Genomic DNA, 20,957 nt, shown 5'->3' on the forward strand with positions numbered 1-20,957 from the left:
AAGATCGAGAGAACTACATTTCATAATTTTAAAATTGGCCAAATTCTTGTAATGTCTGCTTAGAATTTATTTACGAGTAGTAACATATGTCTCTCTATTTACCATGTGTGTTTTCCTTTCTTCTAGGACAATACTCAGAGGTCGATAGTTCACCTTCATTTCCGAGAGTGGCCGGATTTCGGATGTCCGACAAATCCAGATATGCTGTTACAGTTCTCGCAGGCAATGAGACATCAGATGACGCTGATGAAGCCTTGCATCACCGTCGTGCATTGCAGGTACAAGTGGCTTCCTCCTAGCCTATGCTATCTTACTAGTGTTGATAGAAAAATGAAGTTCAGTTACAGTAAAAAATAAAAATGATTATGTCTGCTTAAATTTCAAGCCAGGGGGGAAATTTTCCATTAGCGAACACAGATATGGAACATGCGAGTAAGTTTCAAAATGTAAACAATATTTGATTCTGGTTCTGTGCTGGAAATACTTTAGGGAGTTCGGTGTCCAGTAAAGTCTTAGATATTTCATGTTAGGTTTTTTTCACAAACTGTATAAATGTAGCAACTTTTTTTTGTTTTGCTAGTTGCTTTACGTCGCACCGACACAGATAGGTCTTATGGCGACGACGGGACAGGAAAAGGCTAGGAGTTGGAAGGAAGCGGCCGTGGCCTTAGTAAAAGTACAGCCCCAGCATTTGCCTGGTGTGAAAATGGGAAACCACGAAAAACCATTTTCGGGGCTGCGCACAGTGGGATTCGAACCTACTATCTCCCGAATACTGGATACTGGCCGCGCTTAGGCGACTGAAGCTATCGAGCTCGGTAAAATGTAGCAACTAGCATGGAGAGAAAACCTCCTGCCTCTTTATATAAGCGCTAATATACTCATGCACATAAAAACCAGGACATCTTGAAAGACTAGGGATAGGGAGTTCATATTCACAAGACATGTGCAGTAGTATGTTCTGATGAAATGGTTAGCATTTGAACCACGTCGGCCCTCAGGTTTAACGTCCGCACCACCGACTGATAAAATGTGCCTAAGCCTCTCATTGCCGCTATAAGCCGAAGGTAATGGATCAGTGTGACGTGAGCAGATGTATGCGAGAACCGTACCGTCAAATGAGTGACTTTGAAAGAGGGCGCATTATTGGCATGAGAGAACGTGATGCATCCATCCGGGAAATTGCTGCTCGTGTGGGACGAAGTGTGTCGACAGTGCAGCGGGTGTGTACGGAATGGTTCACAGAAGGCCGTAGAACACGACGAGATACGTCTGGTCGCACCATCAAGAAACCTCCCACCCCAGAGAAGATCGACACCTCATCCGAAGGGTATTGCAGGTCAGATCTGCGTCGTCGTCGGCTCTTGAGCAACAGTGGAACAGTGTAACACGTAGCTCACTGTCACGAGTGACAGTCCGTCGCCGTTATTACGGTTTGGGTTACCAGCGCATCGTTCACTTCTCCGTCTTCCTTCGACTAATGTGCATAAACATGCTAAACTGCAATGTTGTATGGGACGACGTCACTGTGGGCATGAGTGGCAGCAGATAGTGTTTTCAGACGAATCTAGATTCTGTTTGTTTAACAATGATGGCCGCATTTTGGTTCGCCGCAGACGGGGGAAGAGGCATCACATTGACTGCATTCCCACAAGACATACAGCGCTAACTCACTACCTTATGGTGTGGGTTGCTATTGGGTACAACCACAAATCACAGTTGGTGCGTGCCCAGGGCACTGTGACCAGTCTGACCTATGTGAATGACATCCTGCGACCCGTAGCTATACCCTTTCTGCACGACACCCTGGACGCCATATTTCAGCAGGACAATGCGCGAACACATGTTGCTGCATGAACACGCCCGATCACCAGACTTGTTACCAATAGAAAATGTGTGGGATATGGTGAAAAGACTGGTGCGGCGCTGTGACCAAATGCTAACTACCAAATGAACTGTGGAACCAGGTGAATGCAGCATGGATGGTCGCCATTCGCGCCTTATACACGTCAATGCCATCACGCATGGAACATGTTATCAGTGCCCATTGAGGACCCAGTGCCTACTAGGCAACCGGACACATGCTGAACCTAGGTGACTGAAATTTTAATCGTTTCTGCAGAACATACTAATGGACATGCCCTGTGAATATAAACTTCCTGTCTTTAGTCTTTCAAGGTGTTCTATTTTTTATGAACATGAGTGTATTAACGATGAAGAAGCTAGCAGTTAGCGTCTCAGAATCTGCTTGTAATAGTGTTGAACTAAGTTCACCTTCTTGCCATATAATTTATAAAATACTTCATGTACCGTCACCGCTCTCTGTCAGCTCTAGTAGGAGGGCAAAGTATGTTCTAAACTGGTGCTGCGTCAGCATTTTTCTCCCACGCTTTTTCGAGTGTTAGGGCTATGAGTGCTCTACGCCATTGAGCTAGTAGTATGCCTATGAGAGTTCCCGACGGGATTCAATGACCTTTTGGGCGAGAATAAGACGTGGAATAACGTTATAATCTTAAGTACGAGTGATATCCTAACCTCACAGGCTTTACTGGAGGAGTCCAATCGGTCAGGGAATGACCTGGGGTGTTTTTGACTCCTAGGAGCGGTTACATTTACATACGAGAACACTGTTAACCTCACGGACCAATCTGGGATGTTTTGAACTTTAGGTGATGTTATGAAATGTTAACTTTACGGGCCGCTTTGGACGAGCCGAATCGGTTAGTTGACCTGCGCATGAGGTTAAGACGTTAATATGACATTTTAACCAATCCTTGCGCAAGAATGCTAACCTAACCTCGCACAGACTCTTTACCGGTTCCTCTTGGAGAATTTTAATAAGTTAGGTTATTTGTGGTTGAGGTTATGACGCCATGATGACGTGTTAACCAAACCTCGCTACGAGGAACGCTAACCTCACACAGGCTCTTTACCGGCTCCCCTTGGAGGAGTCCAATCGGTTAGGTGATTTGTAGTTGAGGTTATGACGCCATGATGACGTGTTAACCGAAACTCGCTACGAGGAACGCTAACCTAACCTCACACAGAGTCTTTACGGGCTCCCCTTGGAGGAATCCATTCGGTTAAGTGACTTGTAGGTGCAGTTAACACGTGTGTTAACTTAACCTTACCCGCTAAAGGTGGTCCATGAACGCTAACCTGACCTCACAAAGACGCTTTACCCTTTCCCCCTTGGAGGAGTGACGAGGCTATGACGTACAGCGCGGGCGTTTTAAAATGGACACTTTTGGCTAAGAGTGCATGGTTATTTTCACATAATAAATACTATTAATTACTATCCTCTCGGCACACAACTGGTTATCTCAAATAACAATCAATTAAATCAAATAAAGCTCCCAAACCCTACAACAATCATCCGTTTGCACCATTAGCACGAGTAATCAGTAATAAAGATCTAAATATAAGGCATTACTATCCGTCAGCTCAGTTATGTAGAAATTCAATAACGCCCACGATGATTGTCGTGGATCACAGAGGTTTAAGAAGGTGCTGGGGCGAATGGGCGGAAAATGAACTGACCAGAGAATAAGTTAATGCACCAAATTTTGAAATTGTATTTCTTTCCTCCCTTTTTTCTTAAAATTTGATAGAATATTTGGAACAAGTAACAATCAGGAATGAGCTCGTCAGCTCCCACAACAACGTCAGGGCATGTTTGCTCCACTCACTTATATAGCTCAGGAGTCTGAGCTACAAAAGTAAAATCAGTCCAGCAATTCTTACATCACAAGGTTAACCTGACTATTCTCATAAAATCACATGGCCCTGGTTTGGGCTCATCGTCTGCTAACCAGTTTTATAATTCACGTGTCCCAAAAGGAACTGCACACCACAATCTATTGTTTGATAAAACAGGGGCCAAAACAAAATGCAAGGTGGCGGAAAACCTGCACTCCTCCTAGAACATTCTTAAAACCCTAAGTGGGCTTATGGCCCAAAGTTACAGAGGCTAAGCCTATTCTACAGAGGAGTGACTAAACAAGAAATATTAAATGCCAAAAATGTTAAGAATTTAGAGTTTCAGAAACTTTTAGTCACCCTATACCAAGTTGAAGAGAAATCAACAGAGGGTAATGCCTCTTTGTTCCCTTAGTATACATGTTTACCAGCAGGGATTTAAACAAAGTCCATAGACTTGCAGAAAATCTGCATTTAAACCATGAAATTAGAACTTTATATGAATAAAAGGTGTTTGAAACCTTACCTTCAAGATATCTGCCTGGAGCTATCACATATTATGTATTTCTGGCATTGCGTTACTTTCTGGGCCTTCCGAATGCCACCCGCGGCCCCTGCTCCCTTAGGACACGCCGCACACAATAAACTGGGGCGGTGAAGATGACAATACAGCCCTAAAGTGCCAACCTTTTATAGTATTTCGATAGGAAGTTTCCAGAACTCTTTACAGATAGGCTGGATGCCTGTACATACCCCCAATTTTAATGGGATAGAGAAAATATTCACAAAATTTCTGATTGATTGATAGATATAGGAGTTGGGGAGGGGCGGAAGTGTTGACAGCTTTGACACAAGAACAAAACAATCTTCAAAAGCTAAGGTTAGCCAACTGTGAAAATACACATTTCTTAATAAAATAATTAGAGTCCAACCCGCTAGGGGAACCAATGAAACCAATTATAGAGATATCTAGCTGTTGAAAATCTAAGTATCTTACATAACATCAGTTGAAGGCAGATTACCTAGATGGCCTTATAGAAGGTACGCAGTTTAACCATCCGTCCCGAAACAATAATCATTTCAACAACTAACAAAAATTCCTAATCAATCTTAAATTACGTCTTATTTGTGTATCACATCAGGCATTATTTAATCTTCCCATCAGAAATCTGCATATGTCGAATCATCCACAATATATGTATCCCAAATGAATTCCATATTAATGCAGTTATCAATCATCATCACCATCTGTCGTTAATTTATCTTATTCAAGGAGCAATTATAAAAATGAATCCATGGTGTCAAATCTATATTCCTTACTGACGTACAATAAAATACCTATCATTACAAATATGTGACCTAAATTTACTATGACATGTCTTAAGGGTAGTTTAGGGAACGGTGATAACGTTACAGGGATCTGGAAAGTGAGTGTTGAACAGAGGAAGAATTGTAAAAAAAAGGAGTAGAATTATTGCAGGATATGGAAGTAATAGATAGTATTAATGATCATGACGCTGTTTTGTCGTAGTTAAAAATAAATGTCATAGAAAGGAAGGTCTTAAAAATAGGACTATATTTAAGATGCTTAGCAGGACTTCCGGGTCAATGGAGTCGTACGATTTCTTGAAGTCCATAAAGACAGACACATACTGCTTAAACCTTAGTGTACAATATCTGATGATCGTTTTGAGATTTTGGATCTGTTCGGCTGTTGAGCGACGTTTTCTGAACCCACCTTGGTATTCACCTATTTGATGTTCGACTTGTGCTTTCAAACGCTCCAGAATGGCAGGTGATAGAATTTTGTAAGTCACGGGTAGCAAAGATATTCCTCTGTAGTTGTTGATGTTGTTCATGCTGCCTTTTTGTGTAATGGATGGATCAAAGATATTTTCCAATCTTCGGGTAGGGTCTCCTTGTTCCAAATTTCTTCTATTTGCTTTTGCAAGATATCAAGTGATTCCTCTGGGGCATATTTCCATAGTTCTGCTACTACTGAGTCTTCCCCCCGACGCTTTGTTATTTTTGAGACGGGCAATGTGGCGCTTGACTTCATTTCTGTCTGGTGGTCTGGAATCTTTGTACCTGAGTAAGGGTTCCTTGGTATATATACATAAGAAAATACAAAGGTCCAATAATGCTACCTTGAAGTATTCCTCTCTTAATTATTACGCGGTCAGATAAAACTTCGCCTACCCCTTTCCCTGAAATCTGTTTTCTAGAAATATAGCCACCCATTCAGTCACATTTTTTTCTAGTCCAATTGCACTCATTTTTGCCAGTAGCCTCCCATGATCTACCCGATCATGTCTTAGACAGGTCAATCGCGATACAGTCCATTTGACCCCCTGAAATTTTAAATGAAATTGCCGAACAAACTGGTTTGCAGATATCGTTTGAGAAAACAGAAGTAATGACTAACATCAAAGAGGCTCCACCAAAACTCCATACAAAATACGGGGACATCACCCGAGTAGACAAATTCAAATACCTGGGTGATATCATCATGAAAAATGGACTGGACAAAGAAGCACTTCAGAAGCGAGTACGTAAACTGGAAATAGCCTACCAAACATCCCGCACAATCTACAACAAAAAATGCCTTTCCCAAAACACCAGGATACGTCACTATGAAATAGTTCTGAAGCCATTAGTTCTATATGCAGCCGAAACTCGGCCTCTAAATGCCAACAAAGGACTCCTTGAAGAACTGGAGGAAAAGAGCGCAAAATAGTGAGAGGAATCTTGGGATCAAAATAAAGAAATGGAATCCAACAAAAGAGATCCAACAGGGAAATCTACAGCAAAATAGAGAAAATTACCGACACAATCCGAGAAAGACGGGCACGATTTCACGGTCATCTGAAAAGAATGGACGGAAGAAATTAACTAAAAAGATCTTTCACTTTTTTGATTCAAACCCCAAAACCACAATTCCCTGGTTTAGAAATACTAAAGAAGACCTGCATATGCTACATATCTCAGCTGAAGATGCCCTTAACAGAGATCAGTTCCGCAAGAAAATATTGACGAACCGGCTAAACCGAGACGAGCAACCGAAGAGAAGGCACGGTGCCCCTTGGACAGAGGAGCTTAAGCAGGCCCACTCACATAGAATGAGGGAAATTTGGGCTCTAAAGAAGGCCAAGTTCGGTGTCAAATGCAACAAGACTTAACGTGGTCCTTGATGGCCCCAGCGAATTATATGCGGTGTATATATATATATATATATATAAATTATATGCGTAAAGAAGTGGGATCAGAGTTAAGGATTTTTGTGGATAGAGTAATAAGTTAAACGATTGTGAGCAACTGCAACGTGACCTCGATAATGTTGTCAGATGGACAATAGGCAATAGTGTGTTGATAAACGGGGTTAAAAGTCAGATTGTGTGTTTTGCTAGTAGGGAAGGCGCTCTCAGATTTAATTACCGCGTTGATGGAGTGAAAGTTCCTTTTGGGGACCATTGTAAGTACCTAGGTGTTAATATAAGGGGTGGACTTCATTGGGGTAATTACATGAATGGGATGGTAAATAAAGGGTACAGAACTATGCACATGGTTATGAGGGCATTTAGGTGTTGTAGTAAGGTGTAAAGGAGAGGACATATAAGTCTTTGGTAAGACCCCGACTAGAGTATGATTCCAGTGTATGGGACCCTCACCAGGATTACTTGATTCAGGAACTGGAAAAGATCTAAAGAAAAGCAGCTCGATTTGTTCCGGGTGATTTCAGACAAAGAGTAGCTTTACAAAAATGTTGCAAAGTTTGGGCTGGGAAGACTTGGGAGAAAGGACACGAGCTGCTCGACTACGTGGTATGTTCCGAGCTGTCAGTGGAGAGATGGCGTGAAATGACATCATTAGACGAATAAGTTTGAGTGGTATCTTTAAAAGTAGGAAGGATCACAATATGATGATAAGTTGGAATTCACGAGTACAAATTTTGGGCAAATGTTCGTTTTTAGGAAGGGGAGTTAGGAATTGGAATAACTTACCAAGGGAGACGTTTAACAAATTTCCAATTCCTTGGAATCATTTAGGACAAGGCTAGGAAAACAACAAATAGGGGATTCGCCACCTGGGCGACTGGCCTAAATGCAGACCAATAGGTATTGATTGATGGACTGAGATGGCAGTGCATGCGATGATCAAACGCACAGTGCTGCGGACACACCAGGAACAGCGTCATTAGCCGTGGAATGTTGGAACATAGCCAGAGCCAGTGGCAGCCAGTTTGTCGGCTCATACGGAACTCCTTCTGTTTCTGGAATACTGTTAGAATGCCTCGACAGCGTGTACACGAACCGTTTGTACAATTGACCGAGTTTGAGCGAGGGCCTGTGGGAGGCCGGGTGGTCGTACTGCAGAACACGTGTGGCGAGATGTCTCCACCGTCCATCGATGTTGTCGCCAGAGGTGAGCAGAAGCTGCACAGTAGGTCCAGACAGCGACGACGCCAAGACTGCCGCATCTTACGAAGTTCTTTACTGTGCTGCCCTGCGAGTTCGTAACAAATTAGGGATACTGTTACTCTGGTTGTATCAGCGAGGACTATTCACAACCGTCTCCGTAAAGCTGGGCTACGTTAAAACGTGGTCCGCGCACGCCCCAACTTCGCACAGCTCGTATCCAGTGATGTTGCGATAGGCGCTTATGGAAGTTCGAATGGAGACGTACTGTCTTTAGTGATGAGAATCGCTTCTGCCTTGGTGCCAAATGGTGCGGTGTCGTGCAGATGAGCGCCAACATCTGGTGTGTACACGACAGAAGCACACAGGGTCAAAACCTGGCATGATGGGGGTGGGGAGCCGTTCTCATCTTGTGATAGTCGAGGGAACCTTGAACAGTTCACTGTAGCCTACATCCGAATCATCATTCAATGCTTCGTGCTTGCGTTCATGCGCGAACAGGGCGATGTGCTCTTTAAACAGGACATTGCACGTCCACATGTATCCCGTGCCGTTCAACGTGGCCAGCACAATCCCCAGATCTGTTCCCCATTGAGCATGTTTGGGACCGGATGAAACGTCACCTTGCGCGGTCGGCACGTGGCTCAACTGTGGCACCAGGTAGAAATTCATTCCGCAAGACTGCATTCGTCACCTCTAGATCGTATCCATGGGAGAATTGCAGAGCTGCATTGCTGCAAAAGGAGGGTATACACGGTACTAGCGCTGACATTGCGAACGCCTGTCGACTGTACACTGTCCGTGTGATCGTGTGTTGTATACGTCCTCAAGAGTGTGTCAATAAAATTTCCCTCTGCTGGGTCGGCGAATTCATGGTGTTATTTTTTCATCTTCCTGGAGTGTATACATCCAACTTTCACCTACGACCGAAATGTATCATCGAACACCGCGTTTTGCCGTCATGTTTTTACTTTTACTATATGTGACCGTCTTATTTACAGTTGTGTTGAAATGGCTTATTACTCAATATCAATCGTAGTTTGGTCATATATAAATATAAAATGTCAAGTTTCTCTAAGAAATATAAAGGAAATTTATTTCATTAAAACTAAATACAAATAATATAGAAGTACATGGTAATCGCAAAATAACCTGAGGTCAATACATTTGATGTATCTTTAAGCTGATTCGAGACAAAGAGTAATATTTGGTTGTTGCCATAAGACGTTCTCATTTAACTTAATATCTGTAGTACCGGGCGAGTTGGTCATGAGTTTGCATCCGAGAGATAGTGGCTTCGAATCCCACTGTCGGCAGGGCTGAAGATGGTTTCCCATTTTTACACCAGGCAAATGCTGGGGCTGCACCTTAATTAAGGCCACAACCTCTTCCTTCCAACTCCTACGTCTTTCCTATCCCATCGTCGCCATAAGACCTATCTGTTTCGGTGAGACGTAAAGCCCCTAGCAAAAAAAAAAAGTATCTGTAGCCTAGGAATAATAGAATTGATATTTCATATTACTGATATTAAATGTCAAATATACAATAATTATATATTAACATTAGGTTTCTGCATGTTTATTTTTAAATGAGGATCATGTAAAAGGTGTCAGGCACTCGTGCACAGGTAAATAGCAGAGAAATGCAATACCGACGTTTATTTGAATATTGAGCTATACCGCCATAACGCCCTGTTTTTCACACAAGGCTAATGCTGTGGCTGAATCTTATTTAATACCACGGTCGCTTGTTTCCATCCCATCTCATCGTCATAAGACCTATGTGTGTCGTAAAGAAAACTAGTTCGATGAACACAAACAGCCAGTCTCAGAGTCGATCCGGGCGGAAATCGAATCCAGTAGGCTGATTGTTTACCCAAGGAGACGGATTCTACAACTCAATTCTCTGCGTTATTGATAATGCAGAACTTAGTTTCTTCTGCACGTCATTAGACTTTCCTCTGATCGCTAATTTCAGTTCGGATTCAGTTCCAAGGACACTTGATACTGGACTAAGTACTGACACTTTTTGAGACTGATTATCGAAATTAGAATACTTATACTCTATTATTTAGTGCTGAATTCTTCAGTTTTTGTTCTTTTCTGTACATTCCGTACACTTTGCCACAATTAGACCACAAACTTCCTGAAGACCTGTCAACACTAGCTAAAGAATACCTTAACGCCGCCTATTTCTGCTTTAACGGGGAGTTCTACGATGAGACAGAAGGGAACATACATGCATCTACCCCGCTACGTGGATGTGGCCTCACGGGAGCAAATAATCAGTTCACCATGGAAATCGAGCTGGACGTTCTCGCGATACGCAACAGCAACGGGACTTTGAGTCACAATACCAACACATACGCCTCTCCTCATCACCACCCATCACACACAATGACCGGGCGAGTCGGTCGTACGGTTAAGGACGCGCAGCTGTCAGCTTGCATCCGTGAGATAATGGGTTCGAACCCCCCTGTCGGCAGCCCTGAAGATGGTTTTCCGTGGTTTCCCATTTTCACACCAGGCGAATGCTGGGCTATACCTTAATTAGGGCCACGGCCGCTTCCTTCACACTCCTAGCCCTTTCCTATTCTATGGTCTCCATCAAACCTATCTGTATCGGTGCGACGTAAAGCAAGTAGCAAAACAATCACTGATTAACAGGGCCATAGGGATATCGGACACAGAACACCTCTGGAGAAATGGCTACTGCCTCAGCTACATCCGACGAGTTTTCAGAAAATCGGAATAAAACAAAGAAAAGGCCGCCGTAGAAGGAAACACCGGAGAGGAAGAACTGACCCGCCCGAAAACAGTGATACTTCCTGTTAGCCTGTTTTTGTGAATCACATAGGTAAAAGAAGGCGCGAACATGAATGCATCTATATGAGGGAATCACAAGATTAATTTAAAATTTTGAAATAACAGCTGTATTTATTTTCTGCTTTTTTTAAATGCCACAGGTCGCTGAGCGACAGAACAAGATTTCAGGTACAGAACTAGCTCGTTAGCTTAGGAACAAAGTAAGAGAAATCAGAAAAGCTCCAAATTTTACAAATGTTACTTGAGCACTCAACGTGCGATCTTCCAGAGGCCCCTTTTGTTCCATCTAGGACATCACAACGTTAAGGCGTGTTGTTCTTGTTACAGCGCTGGAGTGGGACGCACGGGAACGCTCATCGCCATCGACATTCTTCTACAGCACATCAGAGAACACAAGAAGGTCGATATATTTGGAACAGTCTTTAATTTGCGGAGACAACGCATGTTCATGGTTCAGTCTGAGGTGAGTACACAAGTTGCTAGGCTTTAGCTGTACGCTAGAATATTGTTTATAAGAATGTAATTTTGTATAATTTTTTGGGAGGTGATGTTTTAACAATTTTTTAAAGCTGACTTTGTTGGCTTTTATGATTCTTCCCCCAACATTTCTTAGGATTGGCTGGAATGCACCAATGATATTGAAGCTATGATTACGTGTACAAAACAGACGACACTGGAATGAGCTGGTACGTTATGTGTACCGTCAGTAGACTTTCATAGAACATGTTGATAAAAGAGGCTGCTGTAAATACACAAAGATGGCGTAATCTTGTCATGTAATTCGGGAATATTTGCCGGTGGATCATTGTCTTGTAAACTGATTCTTTAATATGCCTCAAGTGTGGGAGCAGGAAGATTACCGAAGTGTCGTTGCAGAAAGGTATGTGTAGTCCGTAGTTCCATCTTGCTACTCCCATCATCGTCGGAAGGCTAAGGTTCTGGCGCAAATCCGACCTGAATGGGATAATAATGACGTCTGTGGAGACCACATGGTCAACTGACCAGCATCCGCGATGAAGTAAGGGCCCGGACATCAAGACTCTCGCTCAAGATGCTCGCTTTCTGTGGTATTCTATTTTATCCTCGTCTTTCTTGGTACATAAATACTTCTTGTAGGCCTTCCGTTTGTGTTTGATAATTTCTTTGATGTTTTCATCCCAGAATTCTGAGTCCACTGTTCCTCTGCCATTTCGTTTTGGTGCCAAGGCTCTCTTTAGTTGCTTGTTTAAAGATGGTTCTTAGGTGTTTCCATTCCTCTTCAACATTTTCTACCATTGGAGTTGATTGGGTTAATTCAACTAGTCGTTGTTGGCAGAGCCATCTAAGACTAGGATCATGACAAAGTTGTACTTTGTAGAGAGAGGTTGTATTTGATTTTGTTGGTTTCTTCATCTTGCTGTGCCATCGAGGTTTTATTCTAATGGGGTAAATTAATAGGTAGAAACTCTTGTATCTAAAACCATCTCTGCTAGTTTGATATTGCAAATAGCATTGATCTCGTGCCTCTTGCCTCCCATGTGTATTTATGGCTGTCTCTGTGATTTGAAAAAAACATTCATTATCTTTAACTGATTGTAAGTGGAGAAGTCTATTAATCTAATCCCGTTGTTGTTACAGACTTGTTCGCCAAATGTGCCAATTGACTGTTCTACTTTCGCAACGCCTACTCTTGCATTGAATTCACCCATCAATAAGAGATAGTCATTTATATTAATTTTATTCAAAACCTGTTGCAGTTTATTGTAGAAATCTTCATTTTCATCTTCTTCACCTTCTACTGGGGCATACACTCCAATTACAGACCTATATTATTCTTTTTTTAACTTTCAAATCCATTTTTCCGTTAAGCTCCAATGCAATTTTTTTTAAATGTGGAACTTAGTAGATAATACACATTCAGAAAACACTGTGCACAGTTCATATTAAGGTCTATATTATATTATATTATATTTCAAGTATTTAAATTATTTCCGTACCGGTATCAAAATTTATATTACAACCATACACACTAGCTGAAACGTTCAGAAATTCTATTCATAAGTTTTCTGATATAACATTGTTGACGGAATGAAAACGAAATGTAAAGTTAGAAATTTGGGAAAAAGCGAAACAAAGTTAAATATAGTTTTCTCTGGTGAATCATTGTGTAAGAGTTTCCAAACCATACGTTTTCTTCTAAATGACCAAAATATCCTTTCTATTATCCAGACTGTTTGCAAAGTAATGATAATGATTATTACAGTAGACTGTTAGAAATATCTTTAACAGTCTTCTTTGATCGAGCTCAGCTTCTTGGGCAACTTCCACAGGAGTAAGTTTCTAAATTATTACTCCTGTAGAGTGAACTCCTGAAGTTTTCCTTTACCGTCGACATTCTCTTGAAAGGACCCATCTTTTGCAGCGTCAGGCCACTGATCTTAATCTGAGTTCGCCAAGATACAGTTTGCAGACTGCATGAAATCCGTTACTATCACTTTTCTGTCTCTTGGCTTTGACGAAATGAAAGTGAGTTCACTCCCTGTGGCTTGTCTCTTCTTGTCTTCAGTGACACCAAGCCTGATCTCGTGCTGCAAATGAAGTACAGCTGGGCAACAATCCACTGATCAGAGGGGTCCGACACTTCGATAAATGAAATGTGGACAGAAGGGCATGATAATGAAGGACTCCTTAGGCCTCGAATGCTCTAATACCGACGATGTCGGACAAGAACAAGAGTTGACCAAGGGACGTCTGGTAGGATAGAGCCTGACACAATGCCTGGACTCAGCTGTGCTTGTAAAATTAGGCGGATGGAAATGACGTGCTCACATTTGGTCCTAAATGTGGGGCTTGAGAGAACATGAGGGCTCGAGGAGCATTTCACGTCTTCCATTCTTGTAAGAAACTTGTTCGAACCCCAGTTACACATTTGAATTTGGAATTTATTTCAAAAGATTCGCAACGTGATCGTCTTGGAGTGTTTTAAGCTAACGTCTCTTTGTGTTCCTCTTTCAGTGCCAGTACGTGCACATCTACCACTGCATAAAAGCGGCCTTAACGGATCCCAAGTTCTTGGAATCAGGTAAGGAACTTATTATCTGTCATTGGTCTGTTAAATCAGAGTTGGACCCTGTTGTTTTATGCACAGGTATGGGGGGACTGACCCACTCCTACTCGATCCTCAGGCAGCTAGGTGGCCTCAGGCCTCGATTAGTGTCTGAGAGTTAGACGTTCTGTGATTTTAGCTGCTAATTCTCATCCTATTATATTCCTAATTTTGTAACCTTCGTTCGGGTGGTTATTTACAGTATTTCTTTAGCCTCTCAGAGTTTTGTTTCAAACTCCCGGCGCACAGCTGCTAAAATCCTATTTTGACGAAACGAAATTTCATGGCTTCCTTGTGACGAATGCTTAGCCACAGCTGAAAGTTCCGTGTCTGGGTTGTTGGTGTGACGGATATATTCACTGAATCTTCGTTTCGCGCACGTGGTAGGCTGCAGTTCCAGTGGGGCTTACAAACCGGTTTGATGTCAGAATTACTAATATCTTATCAACCGGGTTCAGATGTTTGGGAAAAGTCATATGTACTTCTCTACCTTCCTTTTCACGCCTAACTGTTTATTAATCCACATCTGGTAATTCTAATTACAAAAGCGTGTTTTCTATTTGTCATACAAATGCATATTTCAGTCTCATTTGGCATTGGGTCATATCATGAACATTTTAGGTTAAAAACGTCATTTGTTTTTGCTAGTTGCTTTACGTCGCACCGACGTCTTATCTTATGGCGACGATGGAACAGGAAAGGGCTAGGAGTGGGAACGAAGCGGCCGTGGCCTTAATTAAGGTACAGCCCCAGCATTTACCTGGTGTGAAAATGGGAAACCACGGAAAACCAAACGTCATATTTAGATGGTTTTCTGGCAACTGTATAGTAATATGTAACAAAAGATGAAATCGCTCTCACTGGGTTGCTTGATTTCATACAAATAGGCGTCATTTAAAATTTTATGGAAAAATAACTCCTTTATTCATATTCATGACACGATGGTGGATGTGATATACTTGAAAAGAGAGGATCGGGAAGAGGAGAAAGGGGAAAAATCAGACATCGGTATTTATATGTATATATTCAGAAACCTGAAATGAAAATAATAATCAATAATTCTTGTTGTTAAGACGTCGCCTCCGAACGGAGGTAGACGATCCAGCTCTGCAGCCATGCCATGTGAATTTATTGGAATATCTCTCAGGATCTTTAATGCAGTGGTTTCCTGTTGCCTTCTGCATCCTAATGCCGTTGACCAAACTGATTCTTCTGCCTTTGGGAACAATTTCTTTTCCCCAGGACAATAGATCCACTCTCAAAGAGACTGTTGACACTTGGTATAGGGGATCTCCTTATACCCGGAGATAATCGGTCCCTTCATTCGTTAGCCGCCTGCATATAACATATTACTTTTATATGCAGTCGTTGCCCCCTCTCTACCGCGGGGAGGTGAATGTCAGGATTTCACCGTCATTGAAACAAGGACCAAATGGCATTTCCTTGTTTCTCTGGTTCTTTGGAGAGGAATCAATAATTAGGCACAATTACAACAACAAATTTGAAGTGGTGATTTTTAATTTAAAAATGGGTTACATGTAGTAAATATTACCTCATATAAATCAATCAATCAATCAATCAATCAATCAATCAATCAATCAATCAATCAATCAATCAATCAATCTTTCCTAATTTGATCGGCCTTTTGATCCACACAGTGGCTTTCATAGTCGCCTAGCTGAGGTTCGTGATACGATATGTGGCCATCATAGTCTGTCCACAGGAATCTCGTACGAGACCTGGACACGACACGACTGTGAGAGGATACTCTATCTTCATCTCGATTTCTTCTCTCCCACTGTCCCTTTCGCCAGCTCGTCACTCACATTCCTGACTATTCCTAGAAAATATTTGCAATGACCCATATACATTCCGAAAACTAATACTTCGAAACCTTCATTTATAAAAAAGCGCCGTAACTGCTAGGTAGCTCTGTATATTCCGAGATGTCCAAGTATCTGTAGTTAAACAGACACTCGGTCCCGACGTTATAACATATGAACGACTGTCATACACTTGAGATGCTATGGGAGTTATATCCCTCGCCGGGAATAGAACCCTCACCCATTAACACTAGTCTATTCGGCTTCTAAAAGCTACTTTTATTATTATCACTGTTGCTGGCATACTGTATGAGTGTCAAGCAGTTTCAACAGACCTTAGGTAAACCAATACTGGTGAGTCAAGATGTAAGTTTTCAATAACAACTCAGAGTACAGGATGACACATATCCTCAGGCTCGGCAGAATCAGCCCAAACCTTTCCGTGACGTATGTGCCCCACTCGCTGGTGCCATCAGAAACCCCTTCCTAAACTTCCAACTGTTTGCTACACATATAATCAACCAGTACGAAGACAATGTATCCCACCCAGAGGGATTGATACGTGACTGCCCTAAATCATATATAACCCCCGAACTCCAAACGGAAAAGCTCTCTTGTAATGTAGTCTCTTAAGAACTACCAACTGATTGAGTTGGCTGTTAGGCGTCAAGCCTCAGAACTTGTAAATAGACTTTAAATCTTCAAATGTAATAAGTGTTAGTCAATTAATAAATACAACATTGGACATCTTCGTTTCATTTGGAATAAGACACATACTCAGACTCGTGGAGGACCTGTGAGGACCTAGCTTAACAACTCAACAAGCTAACCACGAACTTGTTAAGCGACAAACTTAACTCGGGTGTAAGATAAGGAAGCAGTCCTATCAGGCAAGACGTAAGCACAGCTTACTCTTTTCTTTCTTATTTTGCCTTTTAACATCGCACCGACACAGTCTGATATTATGAAAATGAAAACCTACAACCTATTTTCCAGTCATTGACCGGGTCAGGGATGGAATGAATGAAGCAAGTATAGGCTATTAGTACGATGGGGTTACCACTCCCAAAGTGATTTTATTAATGACTGATACATGCTATGAAATGAGAATGGAGAGTGTTGCTGGAATGAAAGATGACAGGGAAAACCACAGTACCCGGAGAAAAACCTGTCCCGCCTCCGCTTTGTCCAGCACAAATCTCACATGGAACGACCAGGATTTGAACCACGGTATCCAGCGATGAGAGGCCGACGCTCTGCCGTCTGAGCCACGGAGGCTCTTCTGATATTATGATGACCATGGAATAGGATAGGACAGGATAGGACAGGATAGGACTACGACGGACGCGACCGTTGCCTGAAATTAGTAACAGTCTCAGCATTTTCTTGGTCTGTACATGGGGAAACTACTGAAACCCATCTTCAGGGCTGTCGACAGTGGGGCTAAAACCCATCATCTCCCGAATACAAGCTAACAGCTACGTGACCCGAAGTATGTAGGCAACTCGCTCTGGAATGCCAGCATAAAAGACTTCGTCTTTCGCCATATGAAGAAGGTTGGGAACGTGCGGTAAAGAAGTGTGTAAGTGGCTTGTCCAGCGTCTTTTATCTCTATATCACTGCTTCTCCTTTGTACTGGTAAAATTGTGTTCGCAGCAGGTTGCGGTCGATCACGAAGTTTCAGCAAGGACAGATACACTTGATGGCACCTGCGATGACTTTTTAGGACCTGATATTTGAGAACCATGTATATTAATGAGCACTACATGAACCGGTTGACTTTTTAAATTATGTTATTATTATTATTATTATTATTATTATTATTATTATTATTATTATTATTATTATTATTATTTTTCACCGTCTTACAATGCGTTTCTAAGAAATAGTTTCCCTGTAATTGAGTTTTTGTCCACATAAATATTTTGCTCGTTGTCCACAACACGGCGTGAAACACCACGTTCAAAATGGGAAGATCACGTGTAACAGTTTCGAGGAACTACGCTAATACAAAGCATTTCGAATAACTGTAACCGGCCAGCAAGTAACAGGTTAGGAATATCAGTAGTGTCCTAAACTGTTACGCTCGCGCCTGCGCAGGAGGTGAGCTGCTATCCATTAGCCAATCAGAAACTCCCTACCCTTCCTGCTCAGGCAGTTACTTTTGTATTAGGGTGTCCGGCGGAACATAATATTTGTGGAACAGCTTACTCTGATAGAATAGGATACATTATCATGTAACTCCCACGTAGTCAGTTGGACGCAGTACGACCTCCCCATACATGAACTAACTCAGTTGCCTCCTCCGTTTCTCTTGCTGGGAGACGTGAACACCGTCTTTCTCTGTCCGGGGAAGTATTTTTGAGCGATTGATGAAATCACTCACTTCAGCAGTGCGCATGGCACATTGTCTACTTTAGCCTAGAGGTTCCAAAATGCGCAGTGATGAGGTGCTGGGGTCTCTTGATGATCACGTTAGTTCCATTACAAGTAGAACTGTAGCTTCCTCCCCGGAGCTAGGTCTCATGGTGGACCGACGAAATTTCAGCAACCATATGTGATCATCGACGGGCTTTTTAGCATTACCGTCTCAGTCGTACGATGGGCAACCGTATTACATTTAAGAATCTGCACGCAGAATTTCTTTTCTGATTCTAGAGGGTAAGAAAGGTACATGGGAAAAGTACGATTCATTCATGACGGCACATACTCCGCCGTCATAAAAGTATCGTTGGAGTAGGTAACTAAACAGGAGTACCTGGAATATCCAGTTAGAGAGTCATAATTCCGATTCTTTCCCTGATTGCACCGTATCACATCGCATCACATTCCGCAGATATGTCCAGCTGTGTGAAATAAACCCTAGATATTTGCCTATAAAGTTCAAGGCAATTCCGGCACTTAAGGTGCCTTTCATGGAGTGAGAATTACGGAGTGCACTCGCGCTGTTCAGGGAAATGGTTCCTGGGCCGGAAGAAATACGTAATGAAATGCTCAAACATTTCGACAAGGCATTACCCTTTAGAATATTGATTGATTGATTGATCGATTGATTGATTGATTGATTGATTGATTGATTGATTGATTGATTGATTGATTGATTGATTGATTGATTGATTGATTGATTGATTGATTGATTGATTGATTGATTGATTGATTGATTGATTGATTGATTGATTGATTGATGTTTCAGTGATAAAAGTATATAGAGTCATGGAGTTTCAATACAAATTATTAAACCAGGTAAAGATCGAAAGCCTCTGTATGGCTTTAGAGCAATGTGTGTAACGAATAGCCTCTGATTTAAAACAATGGTGAACGGATGACTTTGGTTGGCTTTGAAAGCGAGAGGTCTCCTGAATTACCACAAATGGGGTTTGTGCTCTATTCTGTCTGTCTTCTTTGTTTAAGATTCACTGAAGGATGGAGTTCAGACAGCCCTAGCGCAAAATTTGGGAAAAATCAAAACAGTGTGAATGTAAAGGATGCTGAAGGCACCCGGAATCATATTAAATCTGCAATTTAAAAGATACTGAAAAAGAAAAACAAGCCTTAGACTACAAGAAATTCTGAAGCTGATGGAGCAAAGAAGATCTTTTAAGAGCAAAGATCCTCTAAATTACAAAACTTTGCAGAATTTAATACGTCAAAAAATAAGGATTGCAAAAGAACAACAACACTCCGAGGAATGCAACGAAATAGAATTACAACATGTACAAGAACATGAAACAAGCAACTGGTGCATAAAACAACAAGGGTGGTTGGGTCCTTCTTAACAAGAATGGAGATATCTTCTCGAGCACAGAAGAGGAATTGAAGGAATGGAACAAATATATACAACATCTGTTCATGGACCGCAGATATGCGGATCATGGTGCTTGGACAGATGCCGGTATGCATATCACGTGCAGAAGTGGAGTAAGAACGGCGAAGAATGGGAAGGCTCCAGGCTCGGATGAGATACTGAAACTGACTGAGAAAAAAAAATCCATTTCTTTCTTGGTTGACCTGTTCAGTAATATTCACCGGAGTGGAACCATTCCTCACGACTGGCTCAACTTTCGCAACGTTGCCTAAGAAAGCAATGAATATAGAACATTTAGTTTGATGATCCATGTTCTGAAAATATTCGTAAAGGTATTGCATTCGAGAATTTGTCATAAATGTGAGAAGAACATCGGAATCTCACAGTTAGGTTTCAGAAATGGCTTTGGTAAAAATTAATGAATTTCGTTTGGCTATTTCTAGCCGACTGCAGCCCTTGTAAGGCAGACCCTCTAATGAGGGTGGGTGGCATCTTCCATTTAGGTAACTGTGTGTTATTGGGATGGATGATAGTGTTACGTGAGGTGTGTGAGTTGGAGGGATGTTGGGGACAGCACAAACACCCAGCCCCGGAGCCATTGGAATTAACCAATGAAGGAATCGAACCCGGGACCCTTTGGACTTAAGGCCAGCCATAAAGCCGGACAAGGCTTTGGTGCCAGAGAGGTACTTTTTAGTCTGCAGTTATTTATCCAACGGCGCCGGGATGTCAATATCGTCGAAAGAGCTTTCGATACAGTCCGCCGTAATGAAATCATGAATATTCTTCGAGAATTAGGGCTTGATGGGCGGTATTATTGGTGATCTCTATTGGAATCAGCGAGATAGCATAAGAATTGGTAGTCGTGTCTCGGTAGAAGGGTCAAGTATGAAAGGAGTTTGCCAAGACTGCATTCTCTCACCAGTGCTTTTCAACATCTATTGAGAAAAGATTTTTCGAGATGCTCTTTGTGGAATGACTCAAGGAGTATGGTTAACATAAGGTATGCCGATGACACCGTCCTACTCGAAACTAATTTCGAAGATCTAGAGGAACTACTTTACGACGTCACTGAAGCCAGCAACGCCGTGTAGAGAAGACCAAGTGGATGGTTGTAAGTAGGAAAGAAATGGTATTCGGGGTAGTCTCAAAGCAGGAAAAGACCATATCGCGAGAGTGGCAACATTTAAATACCTGGGATGTCACATGGAATCTTGCTCCTGAGATCTGTTGCAGAGTTGAGCAGGCCAGAACTTAGAAAACGTTTGAGAAGCCGTGACACTACTTCGGTGCTACGCTTTCAGC

The 20,957-nt window shown here is 42.0% G+C and overlaps 1 protein-coding gene across 1 annotated transcript in view; it reads left to right on the forward strand.

The window, feature by feature from the left end:
- LOC136866889 (receptor-type tyrosine-protein phosphatase H) overlaps positions 1 to 20,957 on the forward strand; it is an 819,913-nt gene that overhangs the window by 716,581 nt on the left and 82,375 nt on the right. The window contains exons 20-22 of the mRNA XM_068227107.1: positions 127 to 278; positions 11,267 to 11,402; positions 13,934 to 14,000. Of these exons, the coding sequence (XP_068083208.1) occupies positions 127 to 278; positions 11,267 to 11,402; positions 13,934 to 14,000 (355 nt within the window). The remainder of the gene's footprint in view (positions 1 to 126; positions 279 to 11,266; positions 11,403 to 13,933; positions 14,001 to 20,957) is intronic.

Source organism: Anabrus simplex, chromosome 3, assembly GCF_040414725.1.
Source record: "Anabrus simplex isolate iqAnaSimp1 chromosome 3, ASM4041472v1, whole genome shotgun sequence".
Taxonomy (NCBI): Eukaryota; Metazoa; Arthropoda; class Insecta; order Orthoptera; family Tettigoniidae; genus Anabrus; species Anabrus simplex.